Genomic DNA, 18,354 nt, shown 5'->3' on the forward strand with positions numbered 1-18,354 from the left:
TCGGTCCTCTTTTGCGCTTCAACGTCAAAGCATCACGAGAACTCAAACCCCTCGACGTATGATCATGGGCCGGAATGTCAGCGTGCCAAAGTGCAGCTGTCGTCCATTGCAGGTCCAGAAGACGTCCCGTCCTTGACATGATGTCGCTCAGCAGGTGCCCGGCATTCAATGGCAAGTGCCCTCCGATGCGAACCAAACGCCGCCATCGTCAACAGAAAGAGAAAGTGTACTATTCTAAGCAACTATAAGACATTCATGCATCAGCCAAGACACGAAGCTTTCCCTCTGTTTTGGAAAACAGCCACATGGTGTGGCAAAGGTATCAAAATAGGTGACTGGGATGCGCCATTTGCAGCGTCATGAATGGCCCGGCCGGCCGGTGCCTCGTATTGGTTTCGACTAGACACTGAAGAGAACCAGGACCAGGACATGGTATTGCCTGATACATGGTGGCAGCATCACTCCTATAAGATTTGATCGTTCCGCTTCCTGTATTACCAGAAACATCTCATTCCTCTTTCCACTGACATTCGCTGCATCTCACCGGCGCCGGACTCTCGTTGAACGACATCGCCAACAACATCACTATTTACCAAGATCGACACCTTATACAACAACTCAACCATGCGTTCCACCCTCATCCTCCTCGCCACAGCACTTACTGCCGTCTCCGCGGCAGAAGACTGTCAAGAAACCTACAAAAAGTGCATCGCAGCCGGAACAGCCGAAGTAGTCTGCCAATGCGACCTCACAACCTGCAGCGGTGAAGATGCCGCTCGTATCCGCGATTTCTGCGCAACAGCAACAGCAGGTCTCACGAAACCCTCATCAACAACTCCTCCACCATCCGGCACAACTTCCATCTTCTCCGGAACAATCATTCAACCCCCCGGAGTCACACAAATCAACGCCCCAGCAGGCTCCATTCCTTTGGGGAAACCATGCGGAGCCTCAGAACAATGCGCCAATGGAGCACAATGCTGGGCGAATACGGATTTGAGCATTCGTGTTTGCGGAAACTTTCAAGCGAGTTGTACTTCGGACAGTCAATGCGCGTACAACACCTGCAATGGCGGACTGTGCAATGGCTTCCTGGCATCGTCCGACTACCCTGCCAATAAGCAGACTTCTACTGGTACCGCTACCGGTGCAGCGACATCAGCTCCAGCTTCTTCGAGCGCTGCTTTGACTTATGCAACCGCATCTCCAACGTCTGGAAATGCTCCTCCGGTTTACCAGCCTGCTCCTACTGCGACTGCGAGCCTTGTACCAGTTATCGGAGGCGGAAATGGTACGAACTCGACTACCCCTGGATCAGGTCCGACCCCATACACTGGAGGTGCGGCTTTGGAGTCTGCCTTTGCTGGATTCGCGGCTGTCGTCGCTGGTGTTGCTGCTTGGGTCATGTAAATCTGACATATCAGTGCGTTTGTAATTATATACTGTTAGAGCAACGTGTACAAGAGATACCCTATTCGTCAATTGAATTGAAGACAAGAGTTCGTTCATCTTGACGTTTCAGCATATGGCTCGAATGGAGGGAAATCAGCCACTTGATAGATCGATTCAACAGTACCTCCTGTGTCTGAGTATCGCAGCTCCCGTTCTGGAAATGGTGGAAATGTACTAATCGCGATTGGTGAGACACTTTTCATTACAGGGCTGGCTATTCTCAGGTCAAATATCGTTATAGGATAAGCACAGCCACGCCCGAGCCTTGGATTCCCGAAATCGGTTCATGTGGGCGCGGCGGTGGTGTGTCGTCAGTCGAGTCGTGCTGTGGCTAGTGGTCCATGATCATGACGCTGCTGTCATGTTCCTTTCGATGCTCAACTCCGATGAAGACGCCCTATCACTTTCATGCATTCATGTTGCGGTCTCCCGACCAAGTCTAGGTTCACGACTATAAATAAGGCCCAGCGGCGTTGCATCACAGATGCCATGCGGGTTGTCTGCAACTTTCCTGTTCGCAATTGACCAGTCCGGAAGTGAGGAGAAGCCAGAAGGCAAGATTGTTTCGCAATGCTCCACATCTCCAGAGTTCGGGCCCGGGCGTGAAAGCCATGGCAGTGAAAAGCCTTGCCCAGTCATGTAGAAGAGGAAACTAGGGGAATAGTCGTGCACAGAGCTCGAACCGAATGCGTTTGATATGGCAGATCAATTCGCCGGCGTTGCGATTGCGCAGTGCCTGAGTATGGTGTTCGTCAATGACTCCAGTGTCGTTCGACCAGTAGTATCCCATACGTCCGCCCATCCATTTCATATTCATCATCTCCCGAAAGGACTGAGATCATTTATCCATATCCGTTCCAATAGCCACTCTTATTGTTTCGTTGCGATCATCCTTGCTTTGCCGAACAGTACATCTCAACGCGAACTTCTAACCAGACTCAATCGCCCCTTCCTGTCTTTCTGCACGCGCACCACATTGCGTTGAGGGCTCCTCGCTCGCTCATAGACAACTTCTCGTGGCCCATATCGTTCGCGATCGTACAAGACCAATTCCTCCGGAGGCCTACTCCTCTCTCGTCGATATTCTTCATGAACGTACTCTTTCGCTGGCAGACGACGGAAGTCCTCTTCAATGATGAGGTCTCTTTCGCTGCCGTATCGTGATCGAGGAGATTCGCTCGATGCTCGTTCTCGAAATTTGTATGCAAGGTCGCGCTCTTCGCTCGCTCGGGATTCGTATCGGTAGGCTTGCTTCTCGGCTTCGAGAGCACGAATCTCGTTGTTGATGTCATCTACAGATCGGTCGGCGCCGGGACGAGCGAGAACCAGAGAACCAGCGTGCGAGTGTCGCCTTGATCGCTTTTCGTGTTCGAGGTCGTTCAGTCGTTCAATCAGGTCGGCTGCTCGTCGCGATGGTCGGCTGTGGGAGCGCGAACTATAGCTGCTCACAAGCGATGGCTCGACAGTCATTATTTTGGCTGCCATTTTGGTTCAATCTCGTTCAAGTCGTGTGTCTGTACTGTGAGTGTCTGGAAGGCTGAGATACAGGAGAGGAGAGCATCGTGGCTACAGGGTTGTCGGAGGGGCATTAATTATGTGCAGTCCTGTCAAGCCGTTCACGTCATCGTTGCAAGGGGTCCTCCAAGGCAAGAAGGCTGGCGTTGGAGAAGCGAAACCCTTCGGCGTCGTTCGCTCACGCTTGGCTGACCGCTTCTGACAGCCAGGTTGGCTGGGCCAGGGACGTTCTAGCCGCGGAGCTAGCGACACCAGTATGGCCTCCACGACTCATCTCCATAGCTCTTGCTCGATCGTACAGGCCTCCAGAAGATGCACTGTACGTTGCACCATCGCGAGTGGAGGGCAGGTCGTCGTATGCGGCGTGTTCTTGATCTCCGGCGGCTCGGCGGGAGTTCGCATACGACTCGTGGCAGTAAGCTCCGGCGCTGGAAGCCACACTCTCTTCCCCGATGCAGTCTGTCGGTGACGAGTGTCAGATAAGGTCGTGGAGGAGTGATGAGACGAAGGAGTGTGGAGTCTTGGGAGGAGGCCGGTTATAGATGGAGTTCAGGTTGTGGTTGGCGGTAAGAGCGTGTCGTCAAGCCATTGGCTTCTTTCCAGCCTGGTGCCCAATGGGAGAAGGAGCGTCCCAGAACGCGAGCCATACACCTTTTGCTGGTAACTCCAACGTTCACCATTGCATGAGTGCCATGTGACAACTTCTTTCAAAGATGCACTGCTGCAATGTGATGCCCATCGATCGCCTCGCCATCGTTCATCAAATACCAAACAAATATTGACACGGCTGACTCATCCTTCAATACTTTTGCCCTCGTGCTGCAACTTCTGACTGCGCTTTACCAACATGACAACCACATCGAATGCAGACGTCTTTGAAGATGTCCTGAATCTAGAAGACCGATACTATCAAGAAGGCTACGATCTCGGCGTCGCAGATGGCGCCAAATCTGGACGCATCGAAGGCCGGACTTTCGGGCTTGAGAAAGGCTTTGAAAAGTTCCTCGAGATGGGCAAGCTGAATGGAAGAGCTGCCGTCTGGGAAGCAAGATTACCGTCTTCGAAGAAAGGAGATGATGCTTCAGCGTCTTCGAGCGACCCCGTCATGCCGCCACTGAACGGCAACGAGCGATTGCGGAAGCATGTCGAGAGACTCGCAGCGCTCAGTGATCCAAATGGCTTGAGCACGAAGAATGATGAAGACGATGTTAGCGAGTTTGATGATCGTCTGAAGGACGCAAAGGCAAAGGCAACTTTGATAGCCAGGATCGTGGGCGAAGATGATGCTGCGTCACGAGACACAGATGAAGCTCAAGGCAATAGTTCGCGAGGAAAGGCTTTACGAGTACGGCGGAATGTGAACGAGGAAGGTGTTGCTGGGAGAAGGACTGGCGAGATGGAAGATTTCATGGGGCTGCCCAGCAGGACCTGAGGAAACAGGGATTAGCCACGAGGGCACCAACTCGACAGCGATATTCCAATCCACAACCACTGCTATAAAGTCAGCAAGACTGGTAATGCAAGTCGCTTTCTCGTTTGAGCTTCTGCAAGCCAGCAATTCTTAAAGCTTTCTGCTCCTACATGGCTTCAACGACAAACAATTCATGGAGTATCATCAAGGAAACATGATGCTTCTCAAGCCCAAGCATGTAGTGCTACAAACCTGTCCACTCCGAGATATATGCCAGAGACGTGATTCCAGTTCGAAGAACGTTCGATACAATCTCTGATATCAACGCGACGAGCCAGCAAACGCCGACATCGGCTCACCCCCAGCATTGAACCATCATATACGTTGCACAAGCACAAGTCTCATCACGTGATACACCTTTCATGGGTTCTATGATGTGTAAGCCAGTTAACCGAACCAAACATTTCGTGTTCGACCCCCTGACTTGTGATCCAGAGTGGTTATCATTCCAGATTTTGAGAAGGACTGCTCTGTCTGTCCGATATTGAAAGCTTCTGGCAACCCCGGTGTAAGGCTCTCTAATGTCCACGAGTATTAGGCCAAAGCTAATCGTGCTGTAGTCGAATCCGGGTAGGACCTCATTCGTTTCATGATTTTTTGCTCCTGGAGGGTGAGGTGGGCAGGCAGTGAGCATTCGACAGTTTCACGCTTTCTTTTTGCTAGGTCTGGTGAACTTTGATCGATTTGCATTGATTCGGGGCGAAGAATTTGGTCAAAGTCCTGCGCGTCAATTCTGCATAAGCCCAAATTCCGGGGTTGGTCCATCTGTTGGACATGTGCTCTGGAGCTGGTGTGTCCGCCAACCCGGTGAGCGCCGTCCCAGCTAGGTTGACGCGAATTCTAATGCTCAGCGTCAGCATTCCTCGAGAAATGTCTTTGACAAGAAAGAGGACGTTGTTCAACAAACGAGCACTTCTTCGAACATGTCAAGCACGGCCTGCTTCTCCTGTAAAGCATCCGAAAGGGATTCGAGTCCCGCTTTTCTGACGAGAAAGTCGCCTGTCACGATTTCGTGTTCGAGTTTGAATTTCCCATCAACTGGGTGCAGGTCAAAAGGCAAGACAGCACAAGGCGAACGCAAGACGAAAGCTGCCTTCCCTTCAATGCTTTTCCGTGTCGCGGTGAACGGCGTGTAGGCACCAACAAGCAGCAGTAAGTCGTCGTTGATCTCTGCGTGACCTTTTGGCACTTGACCGATGTGACCTTGAGCAGTGAGGAGAAGATCATAATGCTCCAGCGTCTCGGTCCAGAGCGTGACGATTTGTTCAGAAGTCGCGTCTTGAACAGCGTTATCGCTCTGCAATATGCTCGTGCATAGATGAGCATCTGATTCGTTAAAGCGTCTGTGTTCTTGGAGCGCGATCGAATGTGTAATGGCGTTCCAGAATGCGCCACTGACCTGCTGCTCAGTGTGTTGACCAGGAGACCGCGCAGCACTTTGATCGAACAAGCTACGCCACCTGGTTAGTTGCGCCCGGAGGTCGTTTAGATCTGTGATTTTGTTGACGCCTCGTTCGATCAGCTCAACAACGTCGATATTCCAGCCTTTTGTTCTCAAGAGAGTGTTACCCTCTACGCTGATATCAGCAGGAAGACCAGCAGATGCTCTGCTGCCTTTCACCTTGTCTAAGAATCGTCCTGGGAATTGTCTCGGAATGCGAAGATCGGGAACCCAGGTCGGAAGATCAGCACTGCCAGAACAAGCTTCATTCATGATCTCGAGATCTTGCGTTGCCTTGATCAACTCAACAGTGAGATCCGTGTAGACTTCTGACACAGGTTTCGTATAATCTGGTGACAAGTCTAAACTGCCTGGGAGTAGACCCAGCATGCCGTATACTTTATCTCTGGGGTCTGTAGCTCGAAGAGGTCTATAGCTCAAGAATATTCCCGTAATGAGCCTTGCATAAGAAGGCTCGTGTGCGAATTGCCGGATTTTTGCAACGAAGCCTGTCGTTGCAACCTGGTAGAGTGAAGCTCTGAGTGAATCGCGTAGAGAGCGTATCTCGTGAGACTGGCACCCTGTAAGCTCCAACTGGCGATAGACGTCGAAGAAAGGCAGTGTGGCGTGTGAAGGGATCCCGTCCAACTGCACCATCATGCCACTGCCGTGAATCACACAGCACATCGCGAACGCAATCTCTTGCTGAACCCAAGCGCGTGTCCAGTAAGCATTCTGGATGAGAGTCAGCAGATCTCGGAACTTCTGTACAGAGTTCGAGTCCTCTTTCTTTATCCAATGCTCTGCATCATACTGCAGCATGTACTCAGACAGCTCCGCGAGTGCTTGCATACTTGCTCGAGGCACAGCAGATTCATCGCCGAGCCAGACGTGTACTTTTCTCGCTTGTTGGTACAGTGAGCCCATAAGCTGTACTTGTGATCCACGCTCTGTGTTATCAGCTTGATTTATGCAGATGGCATCGATCCAGATAGACACGTCGGAGCTAACGCCAGATTGTCGAAAATGGGAGAGAGCCGCGGCCAAATTTGCAGTTACCATCAACTGTGTTCCGTTGACGATAATGCGTGTGTCTTTCACTGGATTTCCCCAACAGTAAGAGGGGGCGTCAAACGCCTGTTCTCCTAGCCTTACCATCTGCATGGTGCAGGATACTGTCGCCTCGTGCTCATCGGGATCTATCACCAGTAGCCGTATCTGGGACTCTGCTGCATTCAGCGGCATATATAGGGGTTCTGCCATGATGCCGAGAGCCCTTGGACTTGTATCGTAGTTGTACGACGAGTCTGGCCATTCTTGAGATCAAATCGTTCAATCGTGGCTTCTCCAAGTCATCAATGTTGTCGGCCTTCTAGCTTCGATAGACCCAGTCTACGCATTTGGGACCAAGTCGATGGCGGAAATGGCCTGAGGCCGCAAGTTGATACTGGTCAGCTGGTGATCAAGACTGCAGTCGGAACTTGCATCTTGCATAACGTTTGGGGGGTGCTCCAAGTTGGCAAGGATGCCCAGATGTTTGCTGCACAGCTGCTCCGACGCCAAGAGAGCGAGATGAGCCGCCAATCACATGCAAAGGAAAGCAGCCGATAGCCGGAAGCGCGGCGGAGAAACAGGCCGTGCGCGAGAATAATTCGGCTGGGGGTCGAGAACTTACATCTGGCCAGGGAATATTCACATTTCGAGATCTTTCGACCCACATCCATCTCATCACCCAGCGCTGACACTCGCCTGTCACCCACTGTCTTTCCAGCAGACGCACCGACGACTTCACGACCCTCAACGACCTCGCCGACACTCAGCCAACGGACGTTTCCAACGCGCCTTTGTTTCGCCTCACCCTGTCATCAGAAAAGACGCGAGATAAGACCTAGTCCCAAAAACGCCGGCTGCCCGGCCAGAGGCACACCCACTGAATATTCAGCGTCTCGTTCGAACGCGTAGACAACGACAATGAAGATCTTCAGCAGCTCTCACTCCTACTCCTACTCCTGGGACGAGGTCAGCACATGCAACTGGCGGAAATACTGTCCCTGGAACGACAAATCCACCCACGTAACAGCAGTCGACACGCTCTCTCGGACACTCGATCCTAGCACCGGCATCCTACGCACCGAACGACTCATCACCTGCAAACAGTCCGCTCCGCAATGGCTCAAGTCGTTCCTGGGCAGCGGCGACACGAGTCAAGTGTACGAAGTCAGCTACGTGGACCCCAAAGCGAAGAAGGTCACAATGTGCAGTCAGAACCTGACGTGGAGTGAACTGATCAACGTACACGAGAAGGTCGTATACAGACCTGATCCGACACAAAGCGGGAAGACTATATTCGAGCAAGAAGCACGGATTGTGGCGCTTTGTGGCGGGTGGCAGAAGATCAAGAGCGCGATAGAGGACATCAGCGTGGAGCGCTTCAAGGAGAACGCTATCAAGGGGCGAGAAGGGTTCGAGAGAGTGCTGGCCATCAGCAGGGAGGTCTTTGCCGAAGAGAGGAAGAAGAGGCAGCTCACAGCCATGTGAGCGGTTCAACACAAGAGACGAAGAGAGAGGAAGATGCATAGAGAACGGTCACAACACCCGACTCATCTGATTAATTACCGACGTCTATTATTGCGTTCAAGCGAATGGGAATGGTGTTCTTCACGGCCGGACTTTGGAATACGGGACACTTTCCAAAAAGAGAGCAAAAGCATTTGATGATGAGAGACTTTGCATTTGAGAGCGCGGAATAGGATACCCGGCTGCGATGAGCTTGTGTTACAATTATACAACGCGCGCGAGCGTGTCTAGAAGATAGACAGTAGATGGCGTATCCCATCTGATAAAGTATTTCACTTCCAAGAGCTTTATCAAAACTGCTGGTGCTTATGGTGGCCCGATTCGAGATGCTTAAGTTGACTCAGGTCTTCTAATAAGGGCCCGGGGCAGCTATGGATATGCCATCGAGAGATAGTCATGAGCGGAGAGGCCGTGGACACCAACATCCTGATCAGCGACAAAGAGATGCAAGTGTCTGAAGCGGGCCTCGCCGCGTGAACTGTGAAGACTGCTGTATTCTTGTGGCTCTGTTTGCATAATGAACTCAAAGTCGATCCATTCGCGAGCAGAGTCTACTCACAAAAGGCAGCTGCTTTTCGAACGATGGAAGATAATTCCAGGTCTCCGAAGAGTTCGCGTGCTGCCTACCAAGTCCTGCATGACACGAAGCCTCACAAGGCGTGTCAGCGCTCTGCAGACTTCTAGAATCCAGTCATTACCAATATACCTCTAACTCACTCTTCCTGGTGCAAACCGTTGTAGTGGCTGAATCTTGCATGAGACCGTTGGTTGTTTCAGAAGCCAGATCTCTTACTCAAACTGCCGAACCACGCTGGCGGTATAGTATGGTATGACATGCATTTCTCAATTGACTTCCTTGATTCAGCTTAGGTATGCGGTGGTATGAGCAGATTTCTGGCGTCATTGAGCGACGGCGACTTTGAAGGCAGGTACGGGAAGCTTACGTCGACTTCACCTGCTTCTTTGTGCCACGAGCAATAGCACAAGGTAAAACCTACCAGTATTCAAACAGACGTTCCTATCACGACTTGCACCTGCAGTTCAACATGTTGTAAGCCCGGTAAGCTGGTCGGCACTCTGCGATGGACGGGGCCTTCCGCTGATGTCAGGTGGTGCAGTGTCGGTATAGGAGCTATATATTTTATATGAAAACAACCTCCAACATCTCACGGCGAGAAATTAGTCGCTTTAGCTCACTTGGGAGAGCGCCAGACTGAAGTCTACTTTGGTCTCTGCACTGTGCGGTATCTGGAGGTACTGTGGTAAGTGTCATCCACACATCTGGACAACCAGTGCATTGTCTAACAGCGTAACAGTTCGATCCACAGAAGCGACAATTCTTTTGCAGAACGTCACTCGTTTTTTTGCCTGGCCACAGCACACAATCTGGGACAAGGTCGGGTGGATGCGGCAATTTTTGTCGTGGGTTGCCAAGAATCTTTGACCTGGCAATGCCTGCTCTGCTGGCCGGCCTGCGTGGGAAAGCTATCCAACTTCTCTACTTTCCTGCCCGCCGAGGGAACGTCGTACGTGTTGCTCAACGTTGCTCTAGGTTCTTGCAAGCCGCAACCCAGGAATCCATTGTTCTCGCACCCGGTTTGAGAGCTACCATTTAAGCCGACGAGATCGTGCATATGGAGCAGAATCCGTGGAACCTTAACATTCATCGATGCCGTTTACTCCGAATAAGGTAACATCTGCTTGGACGATGGATTGCTCGCGATCAATCTATGACTGGCGTGGGATAGGATACAACATTCGAGCCGAAGGCTTCTCGCATGGTCGATGTGGTCAAAAATTTTATTCTAGCCTTCGCAGCCGACGATACGATGCAATACGACCTTCTTGCAGATGGCTTGAGGATGCCTTAGCCGTACTCTGGTAACCGCCGGATGTTTCGAACGCATGTCCAATACTTGGCATCCATGGAGCTCACATCTTTTTTAGAACCGAAGCTGCTCGTATTACCATCCTGAATTTCTGAGGAGCACAATGCACAGCTTGGCAGTCCGTGTGATGGCGCTCGTCAGCCCATCAACTACAAGCGATATGCTTGCAGGATACGACTGCGAAATGTGATGATCCTACAATGCTGCGTGAGCGGTTGGGCAAGAATAAGAGAATTGGTACGGCTTGCGCGTCACGCGAGAGGGCTGAGCACTTGTCTGCTCCTGACCAGGGCGAGACAAGCGATGGCTTTGAGGCGCTCTGCGATTCGTGTCTGATGGATGGCGTGTTCATATGAGAACTCACCGCGCAAAGCACATGTTGGGAGCCGGATGACAACAGAGAACTCGAACGCTGCTGGCCGGCGTTCATATGTGCTGTCCACAGCACACCGTCGTGGAACTTATTTTACCGTTGTCAGACAAGGCCTAGAACTTACAGGGTTCGTCTGGTTGTGCCCGTTGCGTACATCATGCGGCATATGCCCTGTGCTCATCATCAAAACCAGCAACTTGGCAGCAGGCGATCTCTAGGATACCGTCAGCACTCAATTGACACGTCGACTGTGTATGGACTGACGACAGGAATTGGCGGTCAAAGAGTCGATAGTACCTTGATGCTGCGCGACCACGATCGCTTGCACAACATCTGTATCCACTGATGACCTCGTTTTCAGAGCCGTACCTTGCAGTACAGAGTAGCACCGCTGCTGCTTAGCTGCAGGCGGACAGCTAAACCCCTGCTTATCGATTCCACCCAAAACAAAAGATCTTCGGCGCGGGGGCTCTATTTCGGGCGGACGCATCGTGTTCTCAACCAGCTCGGCCCAATAGTTCGGTGTGTAGCAACTGCACGCCGACCACGAGACTCGGATACATCTGCATCCAGGATCTCAGCGACTCATCTTGAGCATGTCATCGTACGTGTAGCGTGCCGTGATGCCGTGCAATCGAGCAGCTCATTGTGAGCTCATGCGAGGATTTCCCCAGCCATGTAAGCGACATCCTGCGAGGCCATCAAATCTTCCGGACTGTGCGCTGTACTGTATATGCGAGACGGCAAACATGTGCAAGGGTCAGAGCATCAACAACTTCCTGATCAGTGACTGTCGACTCCCTGGACGCGCTGCTGACACTGCTCCTTCGGCGGACAATTCGTTCTCCTGCGTTGTGCGCTTTCGCTCTGGAGCTCGGCAAAGCAGGAAGGGGAGGCGAAAGTTTCTTCACGAGCGAGCAATTGCGACAAGCTTTTCGAGGCTGACAAGGTTTCGATCTAAAAGTCTCTTTCCGGTAACGCTCTGCACGTGTCCAATTTTACAGTGCATTGCATCCAACCAAGACTGCCGAGCTGTCAAACCTGAGTGGTCTGCCTCAGCATCGAGACTGGGAAGACATGCTCACCATACAGATGACCCCCGACCAATAGCATAGGTTTGTGACCGCTCTTTCGCGAGGACTTTGCCTAAGCCGACCGGAGACACGTCGCCGTCATCCGTGGCGACTGGCTGCTGACTGGCGCAGATGCTCCGCTCGGAGCGTCGTGACTAGTGACGAGCTTGACTAAACCATGCCCCTATTCCAAGAAACGGGCTCCCGAACACGAAGTTAGCCTCAGCGCTGGCGCATGGCAAGCCCATCCTACGGACGCGCTGCACCACAACGTCCGTGAGCCCGGCCAAGCGAGACTCTCGCGTGTGATGGGCCCCAGTGCTCCATCTGACTTCTGCTATGCAACGGTAGCGAACGCCTCCCGTCGCTGTTAGTTCTAGCAATCTCCTTTCATATACCCGTCTGTCCCTCTTGTTCCTGACCTTCTTTCTGTCAGGCATGCTTGGGTGTGGTTGCATACACACTCGTTTCTAACAACCATCCATTGAATTTCCCTATTACATCCTTGCATTGCATTTTCATTATGAAGTTCTCTTTATTTTCTATCTTGGCACTTGCCACCACTTCCGTTCTCGCACACCCTGTTAGCCACGATGCCGAGCACAGCAACATCGAAGCTCGACAAAGCGGTCCTGTGCGGCTTATGGGCGGCGTGGATCCAGCAGATGTCAGACCACGACTCGAGGTCAGACAATTGAGGAATTCGCAGCCCGACCAATGGACCATTTTCCTCGTCGCGTTGAACCGGTGGATGACCACACCGAAAGAACAGTCGGGCGACAGGAGCTTCTTCAACATTGCATCCATCCACGGTGTGCCAAGACAGAACTATGCTGACGTCCCACAATGCGCCAATTGTCAAGGTACGGATGGCTACTGTTTCCACGACTCGGTTCTTTTCCCAGGATGGCACCGTGCATACATGGCTCTTTTCGAGCAAGAATTCCTCAAGGTCGCTCGTGCAGTGGCCCAAGAATATCCGACGTCAAGCCGACAACGATTTGTCAATGCTGCGAACGACCTGCGCTTTCCCTACTTCGACTGGGCTGCGAGACCCCCAAGCGGTAGCCGCGCACTTCCAGATGAGATTACAACTTCCAGTGTCACCGTTCAAGGTCCAAGAGGACAGCAATCTTTCAGGAATCCTCTGTACGGATACGTCTTCTTGAACGGCGAACAACGAGGTCTTGTCTACAGCACCCTCAACTCTTGGCCAAAGACTCTCCGATACCCAACCAGCAACGCGCAAAATGCCGAGAACAACTCACCCGCCGCAAGGAACGCGTTCGAGGGTTCCCGTCAAAGTTTGCAGGATCAGCTATACCAGCTCTTCACGCAGTGCGACGACTTTGGCGCGTTCAGCAATGACGACTCCAGCACTAGTAATGCTCGTTGCGCAAACAGCCTGGAACAGATTCACAACACCGTTCACAACAATGCTGGTGGCTTAGGTGGCAATGGAGTGTCTGGAGGACATATGACCTACCTCTCCACGGCTTCCTTCGATCCCATCTTCTTCCTCCACCACTGCAACGTCGATCGTATCTTTGCCATGTGGCAGACCATCCACAGCTCGTATGGCGCTGTTCAGCCGCAGCCGCACTCCACTTGGACAAACGCGCGAGGTACCACGTCGCGCGCTAATACCGGCCTCCGTCCTTTCAGGAATCCCTCTGGGGATGCTTTCTGGACTACCAACTCGGTCAAGGACTGGAAACAATTTGGCTACACCTATCCCGAGTTCTCTAATAGCGACGGTAGTGCTGGTGCGATCAGCGGCTACGTGAACAGGCTTTACGGACCCAACCCATCTGCGTCCGCTGGCTCTTCCAAGCGTCAAGTTGACCCTCAGGCTCTGGCGGCCTTGGGCGATATCCTTTCCACCGACCCATTGAAAGCATCAAACGGTTCCCTGTACCAATACAACGCAAATGTCCAGACCCCACGTTACGCTCTGGGTGGCTCCTACACGGTCTTTCTTTTCGACGGCAAGCCAGCAAGCGAGGACCCAGCCACATGGGCATCGGCCGAAAATCTTTATGGACCGATGGGTGTGTTGGCCCAGGACCAGATGGAGGGCGGCGGCATGAATATGTCTATCTTGACTACGGCGTCGATCCCTCTTACCAACAAGTTGACCTCGCTCTTCGATAACAAACTCCTGGGAAGTCTCTCTGAGTTGATTGTCGCACCTTATCTTCAGAAGAACCTCGAATGGCGCATTGCCAAAGATGGCCAAAGTGTCGACCCTGCTACCGTTCCAGGATTTGTTGTATCTGTCCTGACTTCCAGCGCCCAGCCTGCGGCTGACGAGAACTCTTTCCCCGTTTACTCTGAATTTATCGAACTCTTGGGTGTGACGAAGGGCCAAGCTGGTGGAGCCAACACGACCACGTTCACAGACATCCTGAGCAACCTTTTGTAAAGACATTGCGACCAGAAGTGCGTAATTATCTGCTTGTTTGAAGTTTGTACATAGGATTGGAGACATTGCCCGGGCAAAGGGCTGCACAGATAATCAGACCCAGATTGCTCCCCAAGACCATAAGGCGTTCGATTCTTCGGCGAACGATGATTGACGACATACCAACCACAGTATCGACAGATATTATACCCCAATAGCTGGCAGTAATAGCTACAGTTAATCAGAAATCTTCATCGAAAGCTACAATGTTAGAGTTCTTTTCTGCCTCGCGAGATGTCTCTGCTTCCAGAATGATCCACCGTGAAAGCTTTGCGCTCTGTCAGAGTATGATGACAATACATGTTCATTACTCGACTATGCTTTCCCATGTGCTAACCTTGGGTCCTCTGAACCTCCATCACGTCACTCAAGCATGAGACATGGGTATGCATCACTCCATGCGCGCAATCTCTGCTCGTCCAAAGAGTCCCATGGGCGATAAATGGAACATCGCCTGGACGCTTGCGCAGTCCTCCTTCCCCACGGCCTCACGACGAAGAGCCGCGTCTTCGCAGATTGGATCGGCCAACAGGGCGTCGTAATCACACATGATGAGCCGTTGCCGATCAACACAAGCAACTGCCCAGCAATGTCCGTTCCGCATTGGGTTCTGTTGATTGCGCGCGCGCTTGCTCGAACGGGCTGGTAACAGTCCCTGGTGGAAATTTGGAGGGATCGCGGGGTTGGGACGTGCACCACTGGCCGTCGGTTTGCATCAGCCACAAAGTTAAGCTTGGTGGCGACTCCCAGTGAGCTTCTATAATCACCTTCGAGGGCGAGAAAACTAGATCCAGTTGTTGAATGCAAAGCCACGAGGGAGACACGAATAATGTTCCAAAGGTCGGTACGACGTTTGCGACACGTGGAAGCGTACCACGGGTGCTCTAGTATTGTTGATGCCATGGTTGCTGACGATGTTGAGATCAGACTCCGCGCATGCGGTAGTCTACTGGATTAGAGGTAGCGCGAAGGGTGGCATCTGCCGGAATACCAGCAAAGCTAGTAAAGTCGCGCTGCGTTGACGAGCGCAATGGTATACTTCGATGGTGGCAGGTTGCATAGAAAGTGCTGCTAATAAATTCCAACAGTCCGATGAGCTGCGATCGCGATCATTTCGCGACGCGTAAATCCTCATTCTTGCAACGTGCCGTGCAACCGGATAAAGATCGAGCTGAAGAAACATCACGCATAGGAACTCCCTGATGATTTCGACAGCTGATGTTCGGGGGCGTCCAACAGCACTTCCCAAAGATTCTTCTCATCTGGTCGTTCTGAATATGTGACTTTCTGCGCTTACTGTAGTATCACTGGCAGACCGAACACTCTTATTATTGATCAGATCCCATTTGCAGCTAGCAAATCTAGCAAACGGACCTTTGCGCGATGAGAACATCCCGTGTTGCCGGTGCCAACAGATCAGCGGTTCGGGCTATCAAATTGCGCATAGTTTGGATATCAACAAGTGTTCACAAGTATGTATTCCGAGGCCTGGCCCTTAGCTTCAACGAACCACTTGTCGCTCTCATGGCCATCTCAAAAGCCTTTGCATGTTGCTCCATATCCTCGCCGGTCCGACCATGCCCGGAGATGCTGTGAGACGTAGTTTCGTCAAAACTGTAGACCAAGGAGGGCATACTGTTACTCTTCCATAACGGAATTTCCTTCTCCACGCTCTGTGCGACGGTGAGTGACACGAAGGCAAGGGTTAATATAAGCAACGAGATGGGCAGAATGATCCATTCCCATTGCACAGACACAAAGGTCTGTGCCGCGTATGCTACGCCGTGCGCAGATTGCTGACCTGAAGCTTGATCACGAATGTGTCGAGTCATGCTTTCAGCCACGTCTGACCACAAACCAGCAGGACCAGGCATTGCGGCTACTGCTGCGAGTGCTGCCGACGTGTCCTCCGGTTGTACGGTGGCCCTCGAGGGACCTGTGTAGGCGTTGTACATTACTTGGGCCACATCAGACGTGGTGTCCTGATCGCTTGTCGCCACCGACCAGTTTTCTGTGAGCCAGTTGCGCAAACCAAACATTGTCAGCCAGCTGATGTGGTAGACTTGGTCTTCCACCTGGGGTGATGTCAAAGTTATCTCCGCTTCAGTAATATTATCAGGCGCGTGTTGCCACCACATAGTCCTGCCGTCCGTGGCGCTGCGGTGAATCATCTCGCGCAGCAGCCTAAATCCCCACTGGTCCGTGATGCTCTTGGGCAAGGGCTGTAGCGGATCCGGCCACTGGCTGATGAGGGACTCGGAGAATATACCGTCGTTGACGCTTGCATTGTAGGTCCGCAGACAGAAGTGCAATATGCATTCTGAGACGTGCGGAGGTGAACTTGTGTTTCCAGTCAAAGGCGCCCAATACCAGCTTTGCGCCGTGAATAGAGTGAAATTTTGCATGTTGCTGTAGGCGATGGTCCAATTGCCAGAGTCCTGTCCACCATTTTTTTGCGGCAGGACCGCGGCATTGCCTTGGACCATATAAGTAGCACTGGCACCGTATTCAGTGTTGCCGTTTGGCAGCCCCCAACCTGTTATGTCGCTAACTCCGTCGGCAGGAGGTATCTCTCGCAGCATATCTGTAAGATTCGTGCATGCGCTGCAAACAGCTAAAGAAGTATATGGAGTCCAGGTGCAATTTCCTGTGGAACACGACGGATCGACCTGTTTGTTTGTAGACGAACCAAACAACCCGTCGTATGTAGCGCCCTTCAGGCCTTGGCCTGCTGTAACAGTGTTGAGATCGATCGGGTCGCGCTCAATTTGGGTGAAGAGGGAAGCGACCGGAACAGTCGCGAGGCCTCCGGCTGTTGGCATCATCCTAACCGGATATGACGGCACTAGTTGAAAGAATGGTTCTATTGCTAGTGCGACAACAGTCAGTATGGCACCAAGTGACGATAGATGCGCCAAACGGGGCCGGGCCAGCAGACAAAGACTGCCCCAAGGTCCTCGCGAGGCGCTGTCGTATATTTGAAAGTCTGATATGGGCCGAGGGCGATCGACATTCCAGAACCATTGCCACTTAAGTTGACTTATGGCTTCAGATATGGGCAAAATCAACGCGGCTTTGGAGATACCAGCCAGGGTGGACACGATACCGTTCAGTGTCAAGAAACCCATGTTCGGAAGCGGCTTGTTGTTCAGATTGGCAAGTAGGACCACGATCGCACCCATGCAGAGAAAACTGACGGAGAAGCTGAGGACTTCCCATATCCACGAGGAGCATCCGGGCCGGTCTTGTCTTGTGCATTGCGAAGACTCATCTCTTGTTGAGTACATGGAGGATTTTGTCGACATGATGCAAGGTATATAGAGCTGTCCGGGCGAGCTCGAGCCTGCGTGTGCCGTTGAGCTGCCCGCAGGCTTTCCATCTCGTTATATGGCAATTCTGTGCCTCACGATCTGCAACATGGAGTCTGCAGGACCTGCAGCTCAAGTGCTTAAAAAGTTGTCATCAAGCAGTATGTCAGCTCACCTTTCCGAAGACAGACTGGCACTTGTGTCTCCGATGTGCATTCGGCGTCTATTCAATCTTTTTTGGAGCTGGATACATGGTCACCACCAATGAAGTCTCATTGTAAGTTTCAGGTCGGGCGGCTACAACGTGCCAAGCACAGAAGTGTCCACTTCGGCGGGAGATGCTGCGATGCGGCGCATAGTGAACTCTGCAACTTTGCTGGGTTTGTGATCGCATTCTGGACGGGTCAAGATGGAGGCGAACCGCAGTGAGGGAGAGTTCATAACGCCGTAAGAGAAGGATCACAAAGGGGGAAGTAAGAAGCAGAAGCAGGAGAAGAGAAGGGACGACACGACGATGACACGGCCGGATCGGCCTGGGCCGCGCGGGAGGACGTCCCAATTCGGCTAGTACGTCCGCTTATGCTGTAACCTTTTCTTGCCACGCTTAGCTCGGCACGGCGCCTTCAGTCAGCACACCGCTGCCATGATAAACATCGCCTTCGGCATAGATATTCTCACAATGCCTCTATATCCTTTGCAATAACAGCTAGCAAGAATTTCTCGCACCAGCTTAAAGCAAGAGAAAGGTGGACACTACGCAGCCATTGTTGAAAAGGGGTGACACGCTGGCA

General features: G+C 52.2%; 7 protein-coding genes across 8 annotated transcripts; 4 read left to right on the forward strand and 3 right to left on the reverse strand.

Annotated features, from left to right (window-relative positions):
* Positions 1-624: 624 nt before the first annotated feature.
* Positions 625-1,410, forward strand: CKM354_000753800 (uncharacterized protein; the record flags this gene model as incomplete). Its single annotated transcript, XM_044802889.1, has 1 exon — positions 625-1,410. The coding sequence occupies one exon, from the start codon at positions 625-627 to the stop codon at positions 1,408-1,410; it is 786 nt and encodes a 261-aa protein (XP_044658824.1).
* Positions 1,411-2,367: 957 nt separating this feature from the next.
* CKM354_000753900 (uncharacterized protein) lies at positions 2,368-2,937 on the reverse strand (the record flags this gene model as incomplete). The annotated part of the gene is made up of 1 exon (XM_044802890.1): positions 2,368-2,937. One exon carries the CDS (start codon positions 2,935-2,937, stop codon positions 2,368-2,370), a length of 570 nt encoding a protein of 189 aa, XP_044658825.1.
* An 877-nt stretch (positions 2,938-3,814) lies between these two features.
* CKM354_000754000 (ribosome biosynthesis protein LTO1) lies at positions 3,815-4,399 on the forward strand (the record flags this gene model as incomplete). The annotated part of the gene is made up of 1 exon (XM_044802891.1): positions 3,815-4,399. One exon carries the CDS (start codon positions 3,815-3,817, stop codon positions 4,397-4,399), a length of 585 nt encoding a protein of 194 aa, XP_044658826.1.
* Positions 4,400-5,336: 937 nt separating this feature from the next.
* On the reverse strand, positions 5,337-7,142 carry CKM354_000754100 (uncharacterized protein; the record flags this gene model as incomplete). Of its 2 annotated transcripts, none has more annotated exons than XM_044802892.1 (1): positions 5,337-7,142. In XM_044802892.1, the coding sequence occupies one exon, from the start codon at positions 7,140-7,142 to the stop codon at positions 5,337-5,339; it is 1,806 nt and encodes a 601-aa protein (XP_044658827.1). The 2 variants fall into 2 exon arrangements, with proteins under 2 accessions (XP_044658827.1, XP_044658828.1); XM_044802893.1 differs by having other exon boundaries at positions 5,337-6,269.
* A 708-nt stretch (positions 7,143-7,850) lies between these two features.
* Positions 7,851-8,417, forward strand: CKM354_000754200 (uncharacterized protein; the record flags this gene model as incomplete). Its single annotated transcript, XM_044802894.1, has 1 exon — positions 7,851-8,417. The coding sequence occupies one exon, from the start codon at positions 7,851-7,853 to the stop codon at positions 8,415-8,417; it is 567 nt and encodes a 188-aa protein (XP_044658829.1).
* Positions 8,418-12,314: 3,897 nt separating this feature from the next.
* Positions 12,315-14,216, forward strand: CKM354_000754300 (uncharacterized protein; the record flags this gene model as incomplete). The annotated part of the gene is made up of 1 exon (XM_044802895.1): positions 12,315-14,216. One exon carries the CDS (start codon positions 12,315-12,317, stop codon positions 14,214-14,216), a length of 1,902 nt encoding a protein of 633 aa, XP_044658830.1.
* Positions 14,217-15,721: 1,505 nt separating this feature from the next.
* CKM354_000754400 (uncharacterized protein) lies at positions 15,722-17,560 on the reverse strand (the record flags this gene model as incomplete). The annotated part of the gene is made up of 1 exon (XM_044802896.1): positions 15,722-17,560. The coding sequence occupies one exon, from the start codon at positions 17,558-17,560 to the stop codon at positions 15,722-15,724; it is 1,839 nt and encodes a 612-aa protein (XP_044658831.1).
* Between the last annotated feature and the right edge of the window lie 794 nt (positions 17,561-18,354).

The sequence above is a fragment of the Cercospora kikuchii genome (assembly GCF_019650295.1).
Source record: "Cercospora kikuchii DNA, contig_00004, whole genome shotgun sequence".
NCBI lineage: Eukaryota > Fungi > Ascomycota > Dothideomycetes > Mycosphaerellales > Mycosphaerellaceae > Cercospora > Cercospora kikuchii.